Below are 25,263 nucleotides of genomic sequence, written 5' to 3' on the forward strand. Positions count from 1 at the left end.
TCGGCTCTTTGACTAGTCCTTCTATAAACATGGAAATACCTCCTCAAGACCTTGTTTCAGTTCTCTTAGATATTCACCCAGAAGTGAAATTACTGGTCTATTAGCTTTTTTAAAAATTTGATTTTTAAGTAATCTCTATACCCAACATGGGGCACGAACTCAGAACCCCAAGATAAAGAGTCATGTGCTCTATGATTGAGGTGCCCCTGATCTATTAACTTTAATTACAGATGATTAGTGAAATGAGCCCATTTCCATATTTTATCTGCTATAAATTGAGTTTCCTGGTTAGAAGCAATGCTATGTGGAACATGTAATTGTGAATAAGATCTCTTGCAAATTCACAGATGGTGATTTCAGCAGAAATACTATGGTCAGGGAAGGAAAATCTACACCCAGAGTTAGTGTCTACCTTAGTAGGAATGAAGCATTGCTCCTTCCCTGATGGAAGTGACTTAAGATAATCCGCTTGCCACCAGGGCCTAGAGATGATGTCCTAGATGAACCCTAGCATGGGTTCACTTTCTCTGCTATTGATAGATTTTGCATTTAACAGGGGTTTTAATCCTATCAGTCATGGTGAATGGAAGTCTGTGTTGCTGAGCCCATATATTCCCTGCATCCTTGCTTCCATGACCCTTTTGTTGTAAAGAAAACAAAGGTGATAAGGACGAAGGTGGCTGAGAAGAGATGCTAGGTAGTAGCCACAGAATGCCTCATTTTGTCCTCCTAATTATTAAGATCTTCTTCTACTGATTGGTCTGAGCACAGTGCCCATTTGGATACATCTTTCCACGTACTCTTGCCCATGTCATCTTGTTACCGATTTTCCAGTTGTGTTCTTTTCCGAGTCCCTGACCATTTTTGTTAAATTCTTAGCTACTGTCCACACATCGGTGTACATTTGTACTTTTGGTAATTTCTCATTCCAGGTGAAATGGCGATAAGGTCCATTACTTGTTCTGACTACTGGCAGAATTTCACTTCATCCCTGTCCTTCAGGGCCATCCTTGAGGTGGGTTGTAGAGCTGCGACTGTCTACTTTTAATTAGTGTCAGCATATACAGAACCGTGTATATACTGGACCCATTTTTTTTTTCTCCCATGAGTCAACAGGTCATTGGAAACCTTCCATGGATTCAGGTTGTGGATTAAGAGGGGAGGCAATATAACAGTCATAGGGCCCATTCAAATCTGGGCTATTTGCTCATAAAACTTAATTGAACCTTCCGGATTTACTTGAATCCAGTTTTGTATAGACCACTTTCACTTGACGATGGAGTGCTGTTGTGCATGCCCAAGTTTATGGATTGCCAGATCAGACAATAGTGATTTTGTGATGGGCAATTCTTGTCTCATGGTAAATTGGTGGCCATGAATGTATTATCTGCTGAGGACCAGTAGCAAGTGTGAAGCTTGATTCTCAAGAGGAGAAGAGTTATCTGCAGAGGATGACTTGCTTTGTTCCAATACCCTAAAAGTTTACATGTGGTTCTACAAGGACCTGCCAAACTTGACCTGCAGGAGCTTGAGCCATCAGAATGCTGTCATCAACTTGGTAGAGAGCTAAGTAGGACGTGTGATGTGATGTTCTTGGAATGGAAAGTTGATTAAGATTTCTATAGACTAGATTCTGCTGGAGTTGATACAGCTCTGAGGAAAGCTGTGAATGTGTATTGCTGGCCCTGATGGCTGAAGGAAACTGTCTTAGTAGTTTTTACTAGGAAGATGGAAGAAATAGCTTCATTCCAATTGCCGGGAAATGTATTGACTGCAACAATGAAACTACATCTCCAACTGCAGCTGCAATTGCAATCACGTGTAATTATGCTTACGGTAATTCACTGTCATTCCCCAAGATTCATCTATATCCTGCACAAGCCAGATAGATGAGTTGAAGGCTGATGTGGTTGGAATCACCACCCCTGTATCTTTTAAGTCCTTCCCAGTGGCACTGATCTCTGCAATCTCTCCAGAAAGGTGACATTACTTTTGACTTACTATTTTGGTAGGTAAAAGTTCTAGTGACTTCCACGTGTTCTTTTTCTATTCAGTTTTCCTCTGTAAATCCTCCACTCCATGCGTCAGGGAACTAGTATGGATATGGTGCCAGTTTCTGCATTTGTCTTTTCTTAGCTCTGTATTCCAAACCAGGGAAATGAGTTCAGGTACCTGCTGGGGCCACTGGTAATAGAAATTTAGCCAAAACTCAGTCCATCTCCTGACCTTTATCAGCTCCTACCCTAACTAGTGAACCACAATGGCGTGTTAGTTCTCTAAGTGTCAGTGTCAGCCCAGATCCAGTGCCCAGTTATCCTAGTGATAATCCCCTTTTTCCAGGGCATAATCACCTTGGTAAATGGTTCCATGTTTCTTTGAGGAAGGTGAGGAGGAAGATTTACAGTATGATCTTCTGGCAGTATGTGAGGGTTTCCCAAGGGAACTCCTCCTCTTTATTCAAGAGATACTGGGTCTGTGAACTAGCTCAAGTCTGATCATGGGTTGAGAGCCAAGACTCTTTTCTATGTTGATTGCATTTAGACCTCTGGCAATTAGACCTAGAGCTTTTCTACTTATACGAATCAGATAACATTTAAGTAGAGTGCCTACCTATTTTAGTCCTATGAGCGCTATGATCAGTTAGCCAACACCAGCGATCTCTGTGGGTAAAACCATTTTGTTTACTGCTTTGATTTCAACCATGTCCAGTTTGTTTCTGGAAGTTAAGTGCTACTACTTGGCCTTTGTCACCCAGATCCAGATCCCATCATCTTCACTGAATTCAGGGAACCTAGCTTGATTGCTGTTATCCCTGCTACACAGAACTTATTGAGCCCCACAGAGCTAGGTCATCACGGATGCTGGGGCTCCCCTCAACAATACATTTCTCAAACATTGGTAAAGAAAGTGTTTGTGTTTTGTTTTTGTTTTTGTTTTTAACTTACCCTGGAGACATAGTTAGGGGTTGAGTGAGCATGACTTACATAATAAGTACTCTCCATATGTTAGGGAAGTTAGAAGCCATTTTCCTTAGAAATTCCAGAATGGGTACCTGTGTTTATAAGATAAGGAAGATGTTTATGATCTCAGTGAGTAAAACAAATTAATATGCAGAATGTAGTCTCAGTTTGACAAGCATAACTGCCAACAAAATGTTTATATTTAATGCTTTTGGAGTGAAAAAGGAATTTTCTTGGTCACCAATGTATTTTGATTTTCTTAGGTGAAGATATAACCCATCTGAATGTATTTTCTTTGTCTTACTATGTGATTAAAAATCCACATTAAAATAAAATAATAATAAAATAAAATAAAAATCCACATTTTTTCCTATTCTGAGGTTGAACAGGACTACTCATGTTCTATATGTATGTATACATACATTTATACACACATACATACACATATATATTCTTAAAAAAACTCAGTCTTTTGCCTTCTGTTGTCTCTCTATTCTTTTTCTTTCTTTCCTTTTTTTTTTTTTAATCTCATTTATTTTAGAGAGAGAGAGTGAGAGAGACCACTAGTAGAGGGGAAAGGTAGAGGGAGAAGCAGACTTCCTGGTGAGCTGGAGCCCCATGTGGGACTCGATCCCAGGACCCTGGGATGCTGACCTGAACTGGAGGCAAATGCTTAAACAACTGAGCCACCCAGGCACCCTCTCCATTATTTCTTAATAATTCTCCCCTTTTGGGGTCTTGCAGGAAACTGAAGTAGATAAGAGAATGTTTGAGATGGTTGAAGAGATAGAGTTACCTTATTCATGACAACTTACTGTGGAACTATAGGTTACTGAGGTAGTAACATCGGCTTGAGAAACTGTGGTTTATTTGGGCCAGGTAAAAATACTAAGATTTTGAGTTTCTTTAAAAGAAAACATTTAAATTGAAGGCTTGGAACCATTTATCCTACCTCCCTCTCTGCAGTGGGCTACTCATTCAAAAGAAGATTTGCCTTTATGTAATCATTCTAGGTAAGTGTATACCTAAGAAACATAGAAATTGGGTGCTCTTTATTAGGATAGCAGTTTCTAATCCACCATGAGATCATGAAAGAAAGGTATGCCCTTGACAGGAGATTGATTAGTCCCACACAGGATGGAAAATTCATTCTTCCCCAAAAATCTTCTCTGGTCAGAAGCATTGCCGGTTAAGGTTGGCCTTTTTAGCCAAATAATTATACCACAACCCGAGTGGAATTGTTAATCAGAATCAGATTCAGGTGGTTTGCTTCAAATCACAAAGGATAATAATGCTTAAAAATAAAATCATATGATACATACCAGAAAAGAAGAATATCACTATAAATAATAAAACATTCACTGGTTATGCTGTGGTTACACACACACACACATATTTTTATATTTAATGTAAGTGTTATGATGTTGAGTAGAAATACAAAATAAAATATGAAAATTCTCAAATACAAAAACAAAAAAAAAGATTTGCCGAGGTATACCCAGAGTTGAAATATACTTAATAATCAAAGTGAATAAGAGAGACTGAAACAGGTGGCGGTGATGGGAAAGTATAGAGCTGGCCTCCAAGTACTGAGACATACACATATGGAGAGAAAGTTGGAAGGTTTTGAGTTGGTATTTTGAAATATAAAGTGTTCTAACATATTATGTTCTTCGTTTGGACTTTGACCTTTGAAAAGCCATTTATGACCACTTTTCAAATTATTTTTATGGCTCTTCATCTGTGGATTTTTAGAGCTTTCTTTGATATGATATCATTAATAGGTTATTGTTTCTTATAATATTCAAGGGTTAGAATATTATTAGGTTAAATCAAATTGTCAGTAATGTCCTGAGTCCTAGTGACCCTTTATTCTTATTTATAAGCATTTTGCCATGTTAAGGGACCAGAAACGATTTCTTTTTATAATGGATGTGGGTGAGACTTAATGCATACTTTGTATTTCAACTGGCTTTATTATAAAAGCATTTTCAAGCAAAGAGACTTTATTTTATGTAGAGTATAAGAATATGCATGGGTCAGTAAGGACAGGGCATTTTGTCCTCTTACCCTTTAACACTCATATTAAAATGGTTTTATTCTTCTGAATTTCTAAGAGGAAGTTTTCTCCCTTATTGTAAAAGCCAGCAGATTTCCCGAGTGTCCTTGCATGATTTATTCATGGCCTACTTGTGTAGTAGCAAAAGAAAAGAATTATACATTACATTTTTTTTATCTTGTGCAAGAGCAATTTAAAAAATATATATTTGGTAAGACCTTTAATAAAATTTTTAATGAGTTGTCTTTCTAACTCATAGTAATTATAAAGAGTACTGTCTCCTCCATTATGGTTCAGAGCAGGGTCTCTCTCTCTCTCTTTTTTTTTTTTTTGCCTCGCTGGGATATGTGTTGTTTCCATATTACTTCTGGTTTTTTTTTTTTTTGGTTAAATATTCTTTTGTTTAAGAAAATCTAAGGTGAACCCATACTTAAGATAGTGTTTAAATTATACCTGGATGAATGTAATAAATTTATTAGTAACATTTTGTCCACTATTAAAACACTAAATATCACCAATATTCTGAGATAGCCTGTCATTTACCAAAATTTTCCCTCCCTTTCTTCCTTCCTTCCTTTCCTCCTCTCTTTCTTTCTTTCTTCTTTCCTTTATTGCCTTCTATCCTATCCTCCAAAAGTTCTAGCAGTTGAATACATGAGGAATGGATAAATAGTCTCATGTAATTATTTGTTTACTATCTTCCTCCTCTTTTTTCTTCTTTAAAAGATTTTATTTATTTATTTTAGAGATAGAGTGAAAACAGGAACAAGGCAGGGGTGGGGGGAGGGGGAGGAGTAGAGGGAGAGGGGGGGCAGACTTCATGCTGAGGCTCTATCCCACCCCCTACAGATCATGACCTGAGCTGAAATCAAGAGTTGGGACCTCCAACTGATTGAGCCATCCAGGGGCCCCTCTTTCCTCCTCTTTTTAGACTGTAAATTCTCTGAGGACAAAGACTACACTAATCTTATTCACCTCCATTTACCTAATGCCTTGGATTAGTAAGTAGTAGGAATTCAGTAAAGTATTTGAATGAAAGAGCCAATGAATAATAAAACATATATTATGAATGCTTCTTTTTGAAATCATCCTTGTTAAAAATATGTTTCTTGTCTTTTGCAATAGATTGTAAAATATGCTGGGGAGAAATTATAACAGGAAAAGAGAAATATTTTTAATAGAATATTTCAACATTTGCTACTTGTTTTTTAACAGTAAAAGAGAAGTACAGTGAACAATCAATTTAAAGCGGTTTTTAAAACTAAACTTTTGATGATTTTGGATTAATCTTTTGAGCTACAGTTGACCATGTGACCTTGATTGGCTCAACTAACTTATGGCCCAACTAAATTAAAATAGTTTGAGGGCATAATATGGAAATACTCATATTTTTATAATAAGTATCAGTTTTAAGGGTTTTAATTCAAACATGATGTGGGCCTATGTAGATAATAGCATTTTTGTTATTTATTTCAAATTGTAACTTGAGAATTTTAAGGGTTGAAGAGTGTTTCCAAGCATAACAGAAAATTATGTGCTCTTGGGTTCAGAAATTATTATTTAAGCAAAATAGGCCTGACTGATCAGAAACACAAGGACCAAAGTAACTGGTGTGTAACTTCCCAAAACAAGGTTAGTATTTGGGCTGTTCATTTAATTGTTGGATAACAGGTGTGTACAAATACTTCAGTTATTTAGGCGATGGAGGGAAAAGAAGCTCACTACTAAATATAGTGTGGGCCTCAGTAAGGTAGGGAGTAGTCGTAAATTTGCACTTGATACCTTATGAACTTAATTTGATCATTTGTTTAGAAAGGCTATTAATACTTGGCTATACAGTAGTATACTTTGGAGAGGAAGACTCTGCTGTGTTTCATAACATCTTTTCAGCTCTATCTAATTGTAATATCTCTGTTACTGTTTACTTAGCTTTTGTCTCCTTGTGACTTTAGGATATATTTTCATCTTACATTTTTCTCTAGGTATCCACAAGGACAAAGATAAACCTCCCAGCTTCTCTGTTGTCCTTGAGACTTTGAGGCGTACCTTGACAGATTACCAGAACAAGCTGGAAGAGGCGTCTAATGAGGTAACACTTGCACTACTTGGCTCCACACTTCTCGCCTTCGGCCTGCAGCACTCCGGTTCTGTGCTTGTTACAAAGGTCAGAAAGATTGGGAATGTTGAATTGACAGCTTCCCAGATACAAAAAATAATAAATCGTCTGTCGCTGTTCTTTCTTTAAGTGTGGCCTAAAGTCGTGTCTCACTCACGGTTTTGTAACTCTAAAGTCATACTTTTATTTTCAAAGTTACGAAGACTCTGTCACTTCTTGGCCTTCAAAATTTATCTATTTGAAGTTAATAAAAAAAGACACAAGTCATCTAAGGTAATATGTATTCTATTTGAATGTTAACATGGTTTTAGGAAATTAGGACTAGGTAGTGGAAATTCCGGTTTTGACAAGATTTTAGGGTAAGATTTCAACAAATTACGGATGTCTTAACAAAACGAGAGAGGTTAGTTCTCATTCTCTGAAGAACTGTTAAAGAAGCTTTCAAAAACCAGTGTCTGTCTGATGTAGCCTGGTAGTTTTTGGTTTGCTGATTAAAAAAGCTCGTGCTTTTATTTTTCATCTCATTTGTGTTGTTTATTGTGCGGGTTGGTAATTTTCTTGGGTATTAAAATGTTTTATGAATTTGTGCTTTAAAAATTGAAGAGTTTGTTTAGTTGGCTCTTGTCAAACTAGAGAGTATGAAATAATTACATGAAATACAATTAGTTAGCAAAACAACCAACAGATTGTTCAAACCAAAGACAAGCCACAGAGCATGGAATTCACTGTCTATCCTTTTGTTTGTTTCTTTCAAATAACACAAGGCCACACAATCATTCTATTTCACATTTCAGAGGAGGTTTATTTTACTATAGTTTACCACGGTCAACAAAGAAGGAAAAGTGAGGTCTTCTTAATACCCTCTGTAATTGTTCAAAGGGCAAAAAGAAAGTGACCATGGAAATAATTAAATTTCTATAAAGAACACACTGCTAAGTCTTTCCTAGTGAGACAAGACAACCTGTATTGTTAGTAGTTTATGCAACTCTTCTGAGGCCTAGGTCTGGACGCTGCAGGGTAACTAGGAACATATTACCCACAGCGAATTGTTATTTGGGAGGATGAATGTCACGTGATCCTTAGCACAGTTGAAAAGTCGACTCAGCAGGCTTTGGCTTAGTAATGTGCTTTGTTGTGAACCAGTGCCAGAGACAGCAGTGGGGAGACCAAGGGGGTGGCTGCAAAGAAAGCAAAAAGAGCAGTCTGACAGAAAGAAGAATGAACTGTCAAAGAAAATAAATCACAAGCGGAGCAGGACCAACTGATGACCTGCCACAAGCCTTCCCAGTAGGACTGCATGTGACCGACCCTGAAGTTGTCATATGGAGTGAGAGACCCCTGAATACCCCCATGATGTATAGAAACAACAGTCTTCTGCTCTCTGTGCTTTTCTTCTCTCTGTATAGATGCCACTGCTTTTGGCATTTTGGTCCGGTAGGAGTTTAAGAATAAAGTTGTATTTGTTTACAGTAAGCACAAAATCCTTTATCCAGCCATCGAGGAAAAAACAGGAACATCACTGACATTTTAAGCTTGAATGCTTTTTCTTTTTCACCACGTGAACTCATGACAGAAATGACAGGGTTAACCAAAAGAAATAATTTTTCAAGATTCTTAATCGCTATTGGAACATTGGCGTTTAAGTAATTGCCTAAAACAACATTTAAAGATTAGCTTTTGAATGACTCACCCCTGGAAAACATAAAAAAAAGTAACTTACATTTTCTTTCATCAGCTAAACAGCATGAATGATGCTAAAGAAAAGGCATCGGGTGAACTTGATTCTACCAAACAGAAGATAGAGTCTCACACTAAAAATATAAAGGTATTATGACTTAGAATAACCTTTTCCTTTTGTATTCAGAAACAAATATGATTATTTAGGCAATACTTTTAAAGTAGAGATATCTGAAAATGTATCTCCCTATTTTTTATTAAGTACATTTGGATACAATTTTGATTTTTTATTGTTGATCAAAGTAACAAGAATGTATTTTTCACTAAAAAAATAAAAGTTGGTTGGAAATTATTTTGGTTAAAGGAAAGATGTATTTCCCAGATTTAATAATTATAATACCATAGATTCAAAAAATGATTTAAGATTTAATGCCCAGCCCCAGATCCGTATTCAACATATTTTACATAAGCACATCAGTATTTGGAGTCCGTTTTCATCATTTTAGGGTGGAGCAATTGTTTTTAGAGCATCATGCCTAATAATGGGCTGAGACTGTGTCTGGCTAAGGTCCAAGGCAAGAGTTTATTTTATTTTCTGCGGTGGGTTTTTGTAGTACAAAAACTACATCTTTGCAAAATTATACTGAGGGAAGTCTCAGAGTTGGAAATTTTTTGTGTCGATTTATATTGAGTTTGTCATGGACATACTTCAGTAGAATTTGTTAATAAGGTTGAAGAAGAAATAGTTCAGAATTTTATGTCACACACTTGAGATTTCTATTGGTATTTGGATGTCATTGGGAGGTAAATGTTCTTATATTAAATGTAAAACATTTAAAAGTTTTTTGAGCTGCCAAGCTATTTTTTTTTTTATAATGAATTGAAAGGAAAACTCCTTTTCAAAGAGCTTTCTGGAATTAGCCATCTTATGAACATTTGATGTTTCAGTGTTAAAACAAAATAAATTAAAAAAAAACTTAATAGTTTTTTCTAACTTTTGAGCGAAAATGGTATACTTAGAAAATTGATTCAGTAAATTACTGTAATGTTTAGCATTGTAGCCAAATGCTTGTGCTTGTGATTGTTTTATGGTAAAGTGTGGGAGGTCTTCATTATTATGTATTTTGTCTTTGCAACCTCAGCCCCTTTACTGGCCAGCCTTCATGCAGTCTCTCTATTTTGCATCTCGGACAGGACCTTCAGGATAAACTGGCTGATGTGAGTAAAGAGTTAAGTCATTTACGCACGAAATGTGCAGACAGAGAGGCTCTCATAAGCACTTTGAAAGTGGAACTACAAAATGTGCTGCACTGTTGGGAGAAAGAAAAGGCTCGAGCAGCCCAGTCGGAGAGTGAACTGCAGAAGCTTGCCCAGGCTTTCCAGAAGGATACTGAGGTATTACCTGACACAGGATGCCTGGCAGGAAAGACCTTCACTAATCTCAATTTTCTAAATTTACATACATCAAGTGGCTGCTTTTACTGTGATTCAATCTAATTCACAAAATTGTTCTGAGCCGACTCTTTTGAAATATTCATGCCAGCCACGAAATTGGTCACTCCATTACTCTAGTGTCATCCCATTTTGGAGAGAAGTAATGGAGTTTAACCTCTCTGTTACTTGTGTGGCTTCATCTCTCTAGAACATCATATCCCAAGCACTGAGGCTCCCAACAGTTTTTTCAAAATGTGCCTCTTTGCCGGTGACAGAATTATTTTTTATTTCAGTAGTTTAGTAGCTGAACATGGTGGAAAGAATATGGTTTTTGTAATCAGAAAGGACCGGACTTGGCTGCTGGTGCCCCTGTTTACAAATTGTGAATATGGACAAGCCACGCACCTTAGTCTCCCCACATCTTAGTTTCCTTATGTGCAAAACAGGAATAACATCTTTAACAGTCTCCTTATTCTTTATAACTGTAGGATATTAACCAACATTTTGGAAAAGACAAGTCCCACAATATTGAAACTTTATTTAGATGCCCTGAGAGTTGCCTATTTTTATTTATTAATGAGTTCTTAAAATATTATGACAAAACTTTTCTATTCTGTATGAGCCTGTGTGAATGGAATTGTTATCTTATATATTCGTTTACCCTTGGGATATAGAGCTAGTTTAGCTAGTGTGGAACCGGTTTATCTGAGTTGTCCTGCATATTGAGTTCATTACTCCAACAAATATGAACATGAATGCCAAGAGAGTAAAAAGGAAACATTCTTTCCACTCTTCTTACAGTCTGGGATTTAAATTGTGTCCACATGAAGGGGCTGGAATTGTTCTACGCATCAGATAATGATTAAAGGAAAGGAAACTAGAAGCCTGCCTGTATTGTAAAGTCAGCATGTCTACAGCGTTGTGGTTGGGTTCAACATGTGTGAATTGATTTTGGATCTTGAGATTCTCTTTTCACGCCAAATGGATGATTATCATGCATGGTTTATCACAGCCCAAGCAAAAAGGACATAATGGCGACACAATGAATTATCCTTTAGGAGGAACTCAATCACTTGGCAAAATGTGGAGGGCGAAGACTTTTAGTGCCTGAATGTTACATTTGGTTAGTTATATTTAATAAGATTTTTAAACATCTCAACGCAGTTGAAAATGCAAAAGACATCTTTAATTGCTTAAATAAGAAAAAGGTATAACATATTTATGAGGATTCTTCTGATATCCTAACTCAAGTTTGTGGTTGTAACTACATATTAAAATATTTTTGGTTTTAACTTATTATATTTGGAAAAAGGCAAGGTGGCTTATAGAGAGAATTAGAGATACATATTTTTATATTATATATGTATTATATATATTCACATGTAATACATATATACATACATAATACATACATACATTCATATATATATAAAAAATTTCCCCACAATTTATAATTATAAAATGTTTATATACAGTTTTCCTTATCTAGAAGATTAGTATTTCTATTTTTCCCCTCTCAAATTTTCTCCTTTTTAACATTTTTCTTGCTGATCTACTAAAAAAAAAAAATAAAGGAACTTAATTTATCTACATAAAATATTCTTTTACAGCTTTACACTGACCTTGTCTTGAGTTCCACTCTCGGGCACTTTATAGATGAAGCACCTTATAAAGAGAACCGTTTGGCATTTTAGTAAATAAACTCTTTCTGTGTGTTCAAGATGGGATCAGCTTTTTACTGAATTCTATGGCATTGTGTTTCTGGGTTGTTAAAACAGTGGATGGTTTAGTTACTACAATGGCAACATCATTTTGAGAACTTTTTATTATGTATTTCTAATTGGACAGTTTGGAAAATATGTCTTGGGCAGCTGTGTCCATTTCTTTTTGCCTGTTACTTCATAGTATTTAAACACCTTGAAAAGCCCAATGTGCCAAATACTATATGAACTTACCAGGAAAACAAATGAGCCCCTCTTCCCTATCTCTCATATCACTGTCTGCTTTGCCTAAGGGGCCGAGGATAGATTTCCTATAAGTGGTAAGCAAACTAGAGTCTCTGGAGGAGGAAGAAAGCTGAGTAATTGTGTACATGTAAAGCACAGATATTGGTGTAACTTTGTCTTTAACAGAGCTGAGTAGCACTCTTCTCTCTATAATGGTTTTCTGACTTAAATAACATCTGTTTTGGCAAATGTAAATATGAAATTATAGGATTACTGTCCTGATAGCTAGTCAGAAGGGCTTAGAAACAATTAGTGCAGATATGTCCTGTCAGTGCTGAGAAAGCTGATGCCCAAACAGTAACTTAGGACACAGCCACAGGAGGAGCAGAGCTGGGGTCAGAACCCTGGTCTTCTGGCTTCTAGACTACAGATTTTGTTTTCGAATGCCAAGTTTAAGCAATTCCAAGTTTTTTTTTTTTTAAGATTTTGTTTATTTATTTGACAGAGACAGAGAGAGAGGGAACACAAGCAGGGGGAGTGGGAGAGGGAGAAGCAGTTTCCCCACAGAGCAGGGAGCCTGATGTGGGGCTAGATCCCAGGACCCCGGGATCACGACCTGAGCTGAAGGCAGACACTTAATGACTGAACCACCCAGGCGCCCCAGCAATTCCAAGTTCTTATCTGATGCTTTTAAATGTCAAAAAAGTCACTCAAAATGACAGTGTATTTCAAGACTAGGGTATTTTAATTCCTTTCCAAGTTTTTGAAACAAATTCTTCCCCACATGTAATATGTATTTTACTTCTTACAGTGTTGATATACTGGAATTAATTTCTTTCTTTTTTTTCTCACAGGAGAAGCTAACCTTTCTTCATACCTTATATCAGCACTTGATAGCAGGCTGTGTGCTCATGAAACAACCAGAAGGCATGCTGGATAAATTCTCTTGGACTGAGCTTTGTGCAGTCTTGCAGGAGAATGTTGATGCCCTGATCGCAGACCTCACCAGGGCTAATGAGAAGGTAACTGTCCTCAGGCACCAGATACCTCTATTAAATTCAGTGACATTTGTCCACATCACAGTATCATTAAGAGGGGCTGACATTCATCTTATTTCAAAAAGAATTTGGATGTTAATAATTCAATACCATTAATTATGGCTTGTCTACAACTCAGTTTGATGCCATTGCTGTGGGCATGTAAATGTGACTGAAGTCTGTATGAAGTCTCTAAGCTCCACACTCTGTGCAGGACATGCTAATACTACTAGCCAGTATTAGCCACAGGGACCTAATTAAAAGAAAATAAATTAATCTTACTGATGAAGCAATTCAAAGAACTTAGTCATTTACATTAATAAACCAACTCTTTATGTTAGCATAAAATAGAAACAAGATACAGTTATTCAAAAACATGATCTTAACATTTTTGCCCAGGAAATAACGAGGTGTTACTTTAAAAGCACTTAAAAATTTAAAATTATGTTTATGGTATTTCTTGAATCATAACAAACTGTGTATTAACAGGCCCCATTCAGTGCTGTAGCGTGTTCAAAGTGTACATGGTAACAGAAAACAGGGGACTTCACCAGCCCAGGAATTCAGTCTTTCAAAAAAAAACCCACAAAACAACCCCCCCCCCCCCCCCCCCCCCCGCAAAACCCCAACAAGCCCTCTTTTGGTTATGGAAAATTTAAATGGCTTAGCAGACCAATGTATTCTGCTGATAAAGATACTGATTCTCATCTCGGCTCTACTGACCTGGTCAGGACTGTATTATGTGGTCTAGTTTCTAGATCTTAGTTGCCATGGCATTTGCTCTTATGCGACATGAAGAAAAAAACCTGTTACCTGAGTTGTTTTTTTTTTTTTCCCCTCCTCCAATCTGTTGAACTAATGAAACAGCATCTTGGCCCAATTTTATAGTGAGAACATTTTACCTTGGTTCGATTGGCAAACACAACCTTAGGCACTGAGAAGTAGGATTAAGGAAATGAGGGAACACATTGTGAGAAGCACAGATGCTGTTCATGATTGAGAATGTGTGTGTAATGGGTTTAAAAATTACTGATAATTAAAATGAGTATATGTTTGAACCCTCTGAGATGGTATTATGTTTTAATAGTTTTTCATAGTTTCAAAACATCATTAATTGTCGTACATGTTAGATGATGATTTTCTTTCTGGTGTTTTGAACGTGAAATAAAAAATGGTTGTAACATTCTGTTTTATTATATGTAAAATGTTTGTAGATTTGTAAATCTCATTGAAATACTTCATTTCCCATTGAGATATGTGAATAGCTTGAGCTTTGGTTCTAGAAGTAAAAATATTCTTAATTTTCTCAGTAAAGTTGATTATAGAATGAGTAACTTTATTAGAAAGAGAAAAAAGACTTGTCATCTAAGCACAGATACATACAAATGACCCCATTTTCTCCTATGATATGATAATTTGTCCTACCAATTTCTGTTTCTTTTTTTTTTTTTCTTTTCCATTTTAACTTAAAATTTTTATGTGAACTTAAGGAACGAAACATAATAGAAGATTCTGGATGGTGTTTGGGGGGTTGCTACAAAGACATGTTTTGTGAACAAAGCTCATTCTCTATTGCGTAACCCTATTTAGATAAGTCACCTGGAGTATATCTGTAAAAACAAGTCTGATACGATGAGAGAACTTCAGCAGACCCAGGAAGACACTTTTAACAAAGTGGCCGAGCAGATCAAAGCCCAGGAGAGCTGCTGGCACAAACAGAAGAAGGAACTGGAACTGCAGTACTCGGAGCTCCTCTTGGAGGTGCAGAGGAGGGCACAGGTGCGCTGCTTCTGCCAAGAGCTTTACCAGTACGGTGCTCGGTATTTTGTTACTGCCAGTGTTTTCTATGAGTAACAAGGCGAAATCAGTTTAGAACTTTTTGAGAACCACATAGAACTTGTCAGGCACACATGCATATGATTGTGCAAACACACACATATATGTTGGATTTGATTGAGAAGTTATGGGTAGTTAACATGACCGAATTTTTTCATATACAAATTATTGTCATCATAGTTTATATTGTTAACTGTGATCCCTTCCATCAAGAATAACGTACTGATAGTGTCTACTTTTTTTTTTTTTTTGTTACTGACTTTAATAATAGTTCATGTGTTCCCAAGATAAGATACTTAGAACCTGACTCAGTATTTAACCTCTTTATTTGGACCGTACTTATACTGGCTCATACTTGTATTGGCAAGTTTAATTAAAGGAAAGAAACCTGATTATTTTTATTTGCCAATAAATAGTTTCAGATTGCTTAAAAGAACACCATTCTGCTTTCCGTATGTAAACTTATACCGTTCTCTGTGAATTTGAAGAGTTAATACATTCACTAAAAGTAGCCATGTGTTTGGTGTTGCAGGATGCCATGTGATATGGTCTGCATTTTCTACTACTGAAATAAAAGACCTAAACCATTTATTATATTTTCTTTAGAGGTACCATTGGCATTCAGTGACGTGAACAGGTCTTGAGTGTATAGTTTGATGTTTGGATTGTTGCAAAGACCTATGGAACCATATTCCACTTAAATCATTTCGTTACCCCAGAAAGTTCTTCTGTGCCCTCTTCTAGTTCCCACCCCATAGGCAGCCAGTGTTCCGATCCTGTCATCATAGATTACTTTCACTTGCTTTTGAGTTTCCTCTCAATGGAATCATTCAGTATGTACTGTTTGGTGGTTGGTTTATTTCACCCAAAATATTTTCTGAAACTCATCCATGTTGTTGTGTGTGTCAGTAATGCATTCTACTTTTATGGTCAAGTAGCATTCTATTTTATAATTAAACCACAATTTGATAGATTGTGAGTTGATGGATATTTCAGTTGTTTCCAGTTTTTGGTTATTGTAAATGAAATTGCAACAGATATTATAGAAGTATTTTGTTGACATATGGTTTTCATTTCTCTTGGTTAAGAGTGCAAGTGCTAGGTCACAGGATAGCTGTATTTTTTTTTTTTAAGTCTCAAATTTTTTTTCAAAATGGTTGTAATATTTTATATTTCTACCACCAATATATGAAAGTTTCTATTATTCTTCATCCTCTGCAACATTTGGTATTGTCAGTCTTTAAAATTTTAGCTATTCTAGTTGTTTTAAAAAGGTATTTCATTGTGGATTTAATTCATATTTTCCTAGTGATTAATGATGTTCAGGACTTTTCATGTTTTTATTGGTCATTCATATATCTTCTTTTGTGAAATGTCTCTTCAAGTATTTGCCCATTAAAAATTTGGGATTACTTGTGTTTTATTAGTGATTTGTAAGAGTTCTTTAGATATTCTGGATATAAATCCTTTCTTTTTTTTTTTTAAAAGCTTTTATTTGTTTATTTGACAGAGATCACAAGTAGGCAGAGAGAGAGGGAGAGGGAAGCAGGCTCTCTGCTGAGCTGAGAGCCCGATGTGGGACTCGATCCCAGGACCCTGAGATCATGACCTGAGCCGAAGGCAGCGGCTTAACCCACTGAGCCACCCAGGCGCCCTAAATCCTTTCTTATACATGTGCATCACAAGTTCCAATACTCCCTCGTCTTTTCATGTTTTAATATTTCTTTTGCTGATCACAAATTTTAATATTTTAATCAAGCCCAACCTATAAATCTTTTTGGGTATTTATTTTTATGTGGTAAGCAACGTTTCTGTACTCCAAAGTTGTATGGATAATCTCCTATTATTTCTTCTAGAAGTTTGAAAATTTTAGCTTTCATGATGAGATCTATGATCCATCTCAAGTTAATCTTAGAAGCTGAGGTTCATTTTTCCCCATATTTATTGTTCCCATACCATCGTTCACGACTTTATTTTCCTCATTGAATAGCCGTGGTCCCTTTGTGAGAACAAAACAAAAACAACTGATCATATATAAGAACCACAGGTTTGTTGGGTATCTGTAAAGTTTTGCCTTTTCCAGGATGTCATATAAGTGGAGTCATATGTCGCCTTTTGGGTCTGACTTTTTTTTCACTTAGCAAAATATGTTTGGGAATTATTCATGTTTTTGCATATATCAGTAGTTAATTCCTTTTTACTGCTGAGTTATATTCCATTGTATGGATGTATCACTGTTTATGCTTGCTGATGGGCCTTTGGGTTATTTTTATTTTCAAGTAATTATGACTAAAGAACCTATCATGGATAGGTTGTTGTGTGATCATAAGTTTTCACTTCTCTTGGGTAAATACTTAGAGGAGTGTGATTTCTGGGTTATATGGTAAGTACATATTTATTATGTTATATAAATGGTTATATGGTAAAAACTGACAGTTTTCCCAAGTGGCTATACCATTTTGATTTCCCACTAACGTGTAAGGGAGTTCTAATTAGTCTGCATCTGTGCCAGCATGTGGTTTCATAATTTTTTTTCCTTTTTAGATAGCCTAGTAGGCGAAGGAGTGGTTGTGGTTTTAATTTCTATTTTCCCTGATGAATGGTTTTTTCATATGCTTATTTGCCATCTGTACATATTTTTGGGTAAATAACTTGTTCATATCTTTTGCCCACTTTTTAATTGGATTGCTTGTTTCCTTGTAGTTGAATTTTGAGAGTCATTTACATATTCTGAATAGAAGCCATTTGTCAGGTGATTTGCAAATATTTTCTCCCATTCACTTAAAAGTACTTTGGCAGAGCCAATATTCTACATTTTTATAAAGTCCATCTTACCAAATTTTTTCTTTTATGACTTATGCTTTTAGTGTTGTATCTAAGAAGTGTTTGCTTAGTGCAAGGTCACCAAGATTTCCTCCCATTTTTTCTTCTATATGTTTTGTAGTTTTAAGTTTTGCAAATAGGTCTATGATTCATTTTCAGTAAATTTTTGTAAAGATGTGAAGTATGGGTTGATGTCCATTTGCTTTTCATATGGATATCCAGTTAATCCAGCATTGTTTATTGGAAGATTACCCTTTCTCTATTGAATTGCCTTTGAACTTTGTCAAAATCAATTTGCTATATTTGTACAAGTCTGTTTCTGACTTCTCAATAATATTCCATTTATTTGTGTGTCTATTAAACTATACTGATTTGATTTTTGTAGGTTTTTAGTTAAGTCTTGAATTCAGGGAGTGTGACTCTTCCAACTTCCTTTATTTCCTATCATTTTTTTTTAATTGAATAAATTTAACATGTAACATTATGTAAATTTAAGGTGTACATCGTGTTAATTTGATACATTTATATATTGTAATATGATTGCCATTGTAACGATATTTATCACATTGCATACTTACAGTACAACATTTTTATTATTGTCTGTATTCAATAAACTGTGCATTTAATCTCCATGGCTATTTTAGTACTCATAAAAGTTTGTACCCTTAAGCAACATCAGTTTAACCCCCCTTTCCATTCCTCCATCCCCTATCCCCTGGTAACCATCATTTTGCTTTCTTTCTTTCTTTCTTTCTTTTTTTTTTTTTTTTAGCATGTTTGATCTTTTAAGATTCCATGTATAAGTGATACATTTAATACACCTCTTTGTTTGGCTTACCCCCTTTAGCATAATGTGCTCAAGGCCCATTTATGTTTTTGCAAATGATAGGATATCCTCCTTTCTCATGGCTGAATAATATTTCGTTGTGTATATACACCACATCTCTTTTATCCATTCATCTGGTGATAGGCATTTGGTTGTTTACATATCATGACTACTGTGTATGGTGCTGCAGTACTATGCATGGGGATGCATATGTCTCATCGAATTCCTGTTTTCACTTCCTTTGAGTATATTCCCAGAAGTGGAGTTGATGGAATGTATGGTAGGTGTATTATCAAGTTTTTGAGTGACCTCTATATTGTTTTCCATAGTGATTGCACTAATTTACATTCCCATATTCTCATCAGTACCTGTTGTCTCTTATCTTCTAGATGCTAGCCATTCCAGCAGGTGTGAGGTGATATCTCAGTGCAGTTTTTATTTGCATTTCCCTGATGATGAGTGATGTTGAGCATCTGCTCATGTGCTTGTTGACCATTTTGATGTTTTCTTTGGAAGAATGTCTATTTAGTTCTCCTGACCATTTTAAAAATGGGACTGTTTTTTTCATTATGAAGTTGTGTTAGTTCTTTATGTATTTTGGATATTAACCCCTTATCTGATAAAGATTTGAAAATTTTTTTCCCATTTTGTAGGCTGCTTTTTCATTTTGTTAGTTTCTTTTGCTATGCAGAAGCTTTTGAGTTTGATGTAGCCCTGTTTATTGGTTTTTGCTTTTGTTGTTTGTGCTTTTGACATCATACCCAAAAGATCATTGCTAAGTATCAATGAACTTCTTTCCTATCTTCCAGGAGTTTTTTGGTATCAGGTGTTATATTTAAATCTTTGACCCATTTGGAGTTAATTTTGTGAGTTGTGTGAATAGGGGTCCAATTTTATTGCTGTACGTACGTTCTTCCGGCTTCTCCCAGCACCATTTGAAGAGAGTATCTTTTACCCACTAGGTGTTCTTGGCTCACTTGTCCAATATTAGTTGACTGTATATACCAGGATTTAATTCTGGGCTCTTTATTGTGTTCCACTGGTCTATGTGTCTGTTTTTGTGCCAGTATCATACTGTTTTTATAACTATGACTTGCTGATGATTTGATCTTATATATAAAAAACTTTAAAGAGCCAATCAAAAAACTGTTGGGTTAATTAATGATTTCAGTAACGTGGCAGGTTAAAAAATCAACTAACAGAAATAATGAAATACTGGAAAAAGAAGTAAAGAAAACTATCCCATTCACAAAAATCATAAAATACTTAGGAATAAATTTTATCAAAGAAGTGAAAGATCTGTACAATGAAAACTGTAAGACTTGGCTCAAAGAAATCGAAGACACAAGCAAATGGAAAGACTTCCTGTGTTCATGGATTGAAGATTTCACATTGTTAAAATGGCCATACCATGCAAAAGCCATCTATAGATTCAGTGCATTCCCCACCAAAATACCAAAGGCATTCTTCACAGAAATAGAAGAAACAATCCTAAAATTTGTATGGAAACACAAAAGACCATATTAACCAAAGCAGTCCTGAGAAAAAAGAGCAAAACCAGGAGTATCATACTTCCTGATTTCAAACTATCCTATCAGTGTTATGAATTCATTTTTATTCTTTTTTTCTTCTTTAAAATGTAATTAATTAACATATAATGTATTATTACTTTCAGATATAGAGTTCAATGATTCATTAGTCTTATATAATACTCAGTGCTCATTACTTCCCATGCCCTCCTTAATGTCCATCACCCAGTTACCCTATTCCCCCCCAACAACCCTCAGTTTGTTTCCTAAGATTAAGAGTACAGTTTGTCTCTGTCTCTGACCTTGTCATTTTATTTTTCCCTCCCTTCCCCTATGATCCTGTTTTGTTTCTGAAATTCCACATGTGAGTTAGGTCATATGACAATTGTCTTTCTCCGATTCACTTATTTTGCTTAGCATAATACTCTCCAGTTCCATCCACATTGTTATAAATGGCAAGATTATATTTTTTGATGGGTAGGTAGTATTCCATTGTGTGTGTGTGTATGTCAATGACATCTTTACCCATTCATCTGTTGATGGACATCTGGGCTCTATCCGTAGTTTGGCTATTGTGGACATTGCTGCCGTAAACATTGGGGTGCAGGTGCCTCTTCAGATCACTACATTGTCTCTTTGGGGCAGATACCTAGTAGTAGTTTAATTGTTGGGTTGTAGGATGGCTCTATTTTCAACATTTTGAGGAACCTCCATACTGTTTTCCAGAGTGGCTTCATCTGCTTGCATTCCCACCAATGGTGTAAGAGGGTTCCCCTTTCTCCACATCCTTGCCAACATCTATTGTTTCCTGACTTATTAATTTTAGCCATTCTGACTGGTGTGAGGTGGTATCTCGTTGTGGTTTTGATTTGCATTTCCCTAGTGCTGAGTGATATTGAGCATTTTTTCATGTACCTGCTGCCCATTTGGATGTCTTCTTTGGAGAAATGTCTGTTCATGTCTTCTGCCCATTTCTTTTTCTTTTTTCTTTTTTTTAAAATGTACTACATGTTTTAGCTCTCTCTCTCTCTCTCTCTCTTTTTTTTTTAAGATTTTATCTATTTATTTGACAGAGAGAGATCACAAGTAGACAGAGAGGCAGGCAGAGAGGGGGAGGGAAGCAGGCTCCCTGTTGAGCAGAGAGCCCGATGCGGGACTCGATCCCAGGACCCTGAGATCATGACCTGAGCCAAAGGCAGCGGCTTAACCCACTGAGCCACCCAAGCTCCCTCTTCTGCCCATTTCTTGACTGGATTATTTGTTCTTTGGATATTGAGTTTGGTAAATTCTTGATAGATTTTGGATACGAGCCCTTTATCTGATAAGACATTTGAAAATATCTTCTTCCATCTGCCAGTTGTCTTTTGGTTGACTGTTTCCTTTGCTGTGCAGCAGTTTTTATTTTGATGAAGTCCCAACAGTTCATTTTTGCCTCTGTTTCCCTTATCTTTGGAGATGTGTATAGCCAGAAGTTGCTGCAGCTGAGGTCGAAGAGGTTGCTGCCTGTGTCCTTCTCTAGGATTTTGATGGATTATTGTCTCACATTTAGGTCTTTCACCCATTTTGAGTTTATTTTTCTGTATGGTGTAAGGAAATGATCCAGTTTCATTCTTCTGCATGTGGCTGGCCAATTTTCCCAACACCATTTGTTGAAGAGACTGTCTTTTTTCCCTTGGAACTTCTTTCCTGCTTTGTCAAAAATTAATGGACTGTAGAGTTGAGGGTTCATTTCTGGGTTCTCTATTTTGTTCCATTGATCTATATGTCTGTTTTTGTGCCAGTAATACTGTCTTGATGGTTATAGCTTTGTAATAGAGCTTGAAGTCTGGAATTGTGATGCCTCCGGCTTTGGTTTTCTTTTTCAACATTCCTCTGGCTATTCAGGGTCTTTTCTGGTTCCATACAAATTTTAGGATATTTGTTCCATTTCTGTGAAAAAAGCTGATGGTATTTTGATAGGGATTGCATTAAGTGTGTAGCTTGCTCTACGTAGCATAGACATTTTCACAACATTTATTCTTCCAATTATGAGCAGGGAAGTTTTTCCATTTATTTGTGTCTTCCTCAATTTCTTTCATGAGTGTTCTATAGTTTTCTGAGTAGAGATCCTTTGCCTCTTTGGTTAGGTTTATTCCTAGGTATCATGTGGTTTTGGTGCAATTGTAAATGGGGTTGACTCCTTAATTTCTCTTTTTTCTGTCTCATTGTTGGTGTTTAGAAATGTAACCGATTCTGTGCATTGATTTTATATCTTGCCACTTTGCTGAATTCCTATATGAGTTCTAGCAATTTTGGGATGGAGGCTTTTGGGTTTTCCACATATAGTATTATGTCATCTGGGAAGAGTGAGAGTTTGACTTCTTTGCTGATTCGGATGCTTTTTATTTCTTTTTGTTGTCTGATTGCTGAGGCTAGGACTTCTAGTACTATATTGAAGAGCAGTGGTGAGAGTGGACATCCTTGCCATGTTCCCGACCTTAGGGGAAAAGCTATCAGTTTTTCCCCATTGAGAATGACATTCACTGTGGGCTTTTTGTAGATGGCTTTTACGATATTGAGGTATGTTCCTTCTATCCCTACACTGTGAAGAGTTTAAATCAAGAAAGGATGCTGTACTTTATCAAATGCTTTTTCTGCATCTATTGAGAGGAGGTTCTTATCCTTTCTTCTGTTACACATTGATTGATTTGTGGATGTTGAACCACCCTTGCAGGAATAAATCCCACTTGGTCATGGTGAATGGAGAGTACTTTTAATTTAATGTACTCTCAGATTGGCTAGTAACTTGTTGAGAATTTTTGCATCCATGTTCATCAGGGATATTGGTCTATAATTTTCCTTTTTGATAGGGGTCTTTGTCTGATTTTAGGATGAAGGTAATGCTGGCTTCATAGAAAGAGTTTGGAAGTTTTCCTTCCATTTATGTTTTTTAAAACAGCTTCAGAAGAATAGGGCTCATTTAGTGATCACAAATTCTTTTAGTTTCTGTTTGTCCTGGAATCTTTTTATCTCCCTTTCTGTTTTGAATGACATATTGCTGGATACAATATTCTTGGCTGCATATTTTTCCCATTAAGCACTCTGAATATACCATGCCGGTCCTTTCTGGCCTACCAGGTCTCTGCAGATAGGTCTTCTGCCAGCCTGATATTTCTACACTTGTAGGTTATGGACCTCTTGTCCCAAACTTCTTTTAGGATTTTCTCTTGGTCTCTGAGATTTGCAAGTTTCACTATTATATGTGGGGTTCTGACCTATTTGTATTGATTTTAAGGGTAGTTCTCTGTGCCTCCTGGACTTGAATGCTCGTTTCCTTACCCAGATTTGGGAAGTTCTGCACTATAATTTGCTCTAATATACCTTCTGCCCCTCTCTTTCTTCTTCTTCTGGGATCCCAATTATTCTAATATTGTTTTGCTTAATGGTATCACTTATCTCTGGAATTCCCCCCTCGTGATCCAGTAGTTGTTTATATCTCTTTTTCTCAGCATCTTCATTCTCCATCATTTGGTCTTCTGTATCACTAATTCTCTCCTGTGCCTCATTTATCCTAGCATTTAGAACCTCCATTTTTTATTGCACCTCATTAATAACCTTTTTTATTTTGACTTGATTAGATTTTAGTTCTTTTATTTTTCCAGAAAAGGCTTCTCTAGGGTCACCTATGCTTTTTCAAACCCAGCTAGTATCTTTATAATTGTTATTCTGAACTCTAGTTCTGACATCTTACTTGTATCTGTATTGATTAGTTCCCTGGCAGTCAGTACTGCCTCTTCTTCTCTTTTTTTAAGCTGAGTTTTTCCATCTTGTCATTCTGTTCAGAGAAGGATAGATGAATGAGAGAACAGAGTATGAAAAATGGCAACAATGACCCTAGAGACATATACACTAAACAAATCAGAAGAGCCCTAAAACTGAAAAAAGAGAGAGAGAGAGAGAATAATCAGACAGGTAAACAGAACAGAGTAATACTGTGTATTCTGGTTTGGTTTGTTTGTTAGAAGAAACTACAGCACAAAATTGTAAAGAAAGAAAAAAATATATATATAATTAAATACAATGAAAGGATAGCATGTAACTGTAAAAATGAAAACTAAAAGACAAAAAAAAAAAGAAGGAATATAAACAGACAGGTGAACAAAACAGAGACATACACTACATCCTGGGTGCATTTTGGTTTGTTTGTTAGAAGAAACTACAGCCCAAATTGGTAAAGAAACAGCAACTTATATATATTAAAAAATACAATTAAATACATTCAAATGATAGGATAATTGTAAAGATGAAAATTAAAAAAGGCTTTAATCAAAAATAAAAAAGAAGGGGCACCTGCATGGCTCAGTGGGTTAAAGCCTCTGCCTTGGCTCAGGTCATGATCCCAGGGTCATGGGATCAAGCCCCACATTGGGCTTTCTGCTCAGCGGGGAGCCTGCTTCCTCCTCTTTCTCTGCCTGCCCCTCTGCCTGCTTGTGATCTCTGTCAAATAAATAAATAAATAATCTTAAAAAAAAAAAAAAAAGAAAAAGAAGAAAAAAAAAAAGAGAGAATGTGATCAGACAAGTGAAGAAAACAGAGCCATACACTCAATTCTTGGTGTATTTAGGTCTGTTAGAAGAAACTGTATCCCAAAATTGTAAAGAAAGAGAAACTTATGTATATGCAAAAATAAAATTGAATACAATGAAAGGATAGAATGTAACTGTAAAAATGAAAATTAAAAAAGGCTTTAAAAATGTTGATAAAATAAGAAATTGGTTGAAAAAGGAAAGAGAAAACAAATTAAAATGGGAAGACTAATGAATCATGGGGGAAAAAAAAGTGAATTCTATATACTATTTTCTCCCAGCACAGGAGTTTTGCAGTTATGTCTGATTGGTATATGTCTGATTGGTAAACTTGGTCTTAGCCATAAGTTCTTGCTGATCTTCTGGCGGAGAGGCCTGTTGTGTTGATTCTCAAGTGTCTTTGTGCCGGGCAGAATTACATCACTCTTGCCAGGGGGCCAGACTAAGTAAGTAGC

General features: G+C 36.1%; 1 protein-coding gene across 7 annotated transcripts in view; it reads left to right on the forward strand.

The window, feature by feature from the left end:
* CCDC171 (coiled-coil domain containing 171) overlaps positions 1 to 25,263 on the forward strand; it is a 303,028-nt gene that overhangs the window by 110,599 nt on the left and 167,166 nt on the right. For all 7 annotated transcript variants that reach the window (XR_007122375.1, XM_047700701.1, XM_047700703.1 and 4 more), the window contains 5 exons: positions 7,002 to 7,108; positions 8,871 to 8,960; positions 10,007 to 10,207; positions 13,047 to 13,214; positions 14,820 to 15,008. Coding sequence is in view for 6 of the 7 variants with exons in the window: in XM_047700701.1 (XP_047556657.1) it covers positions 7,002 to 7,108; positions 8,871 to 8,960; positions 10,007 to 10,207; positions 13,047 to 13,214; positions 14,820 to 15,008 (755 nt within the window). In the remaining variant the exon portion in view is untranslated. The remainder of the gene's footprint in view (positions 1 to 7,001; positions 7,109 to 8,870; positions 8,961 to 10,006; positions 10,208 to 13,046; positions 13,215 to 14,819; positions 15,009 to 25,263) is intronic.

Source organism: Lutra lutra, chromosome 13, assembly GCF_902655055.1.
Source record: "Lutra lutra chromosome 13, mLutLut1.2, whole genome shotgun sequence".
NCBI lineage: Eukaryota > Metazoa > Chordata > Mammalia > Carnivora > Mustelidae > Lutra > Lutra lutra.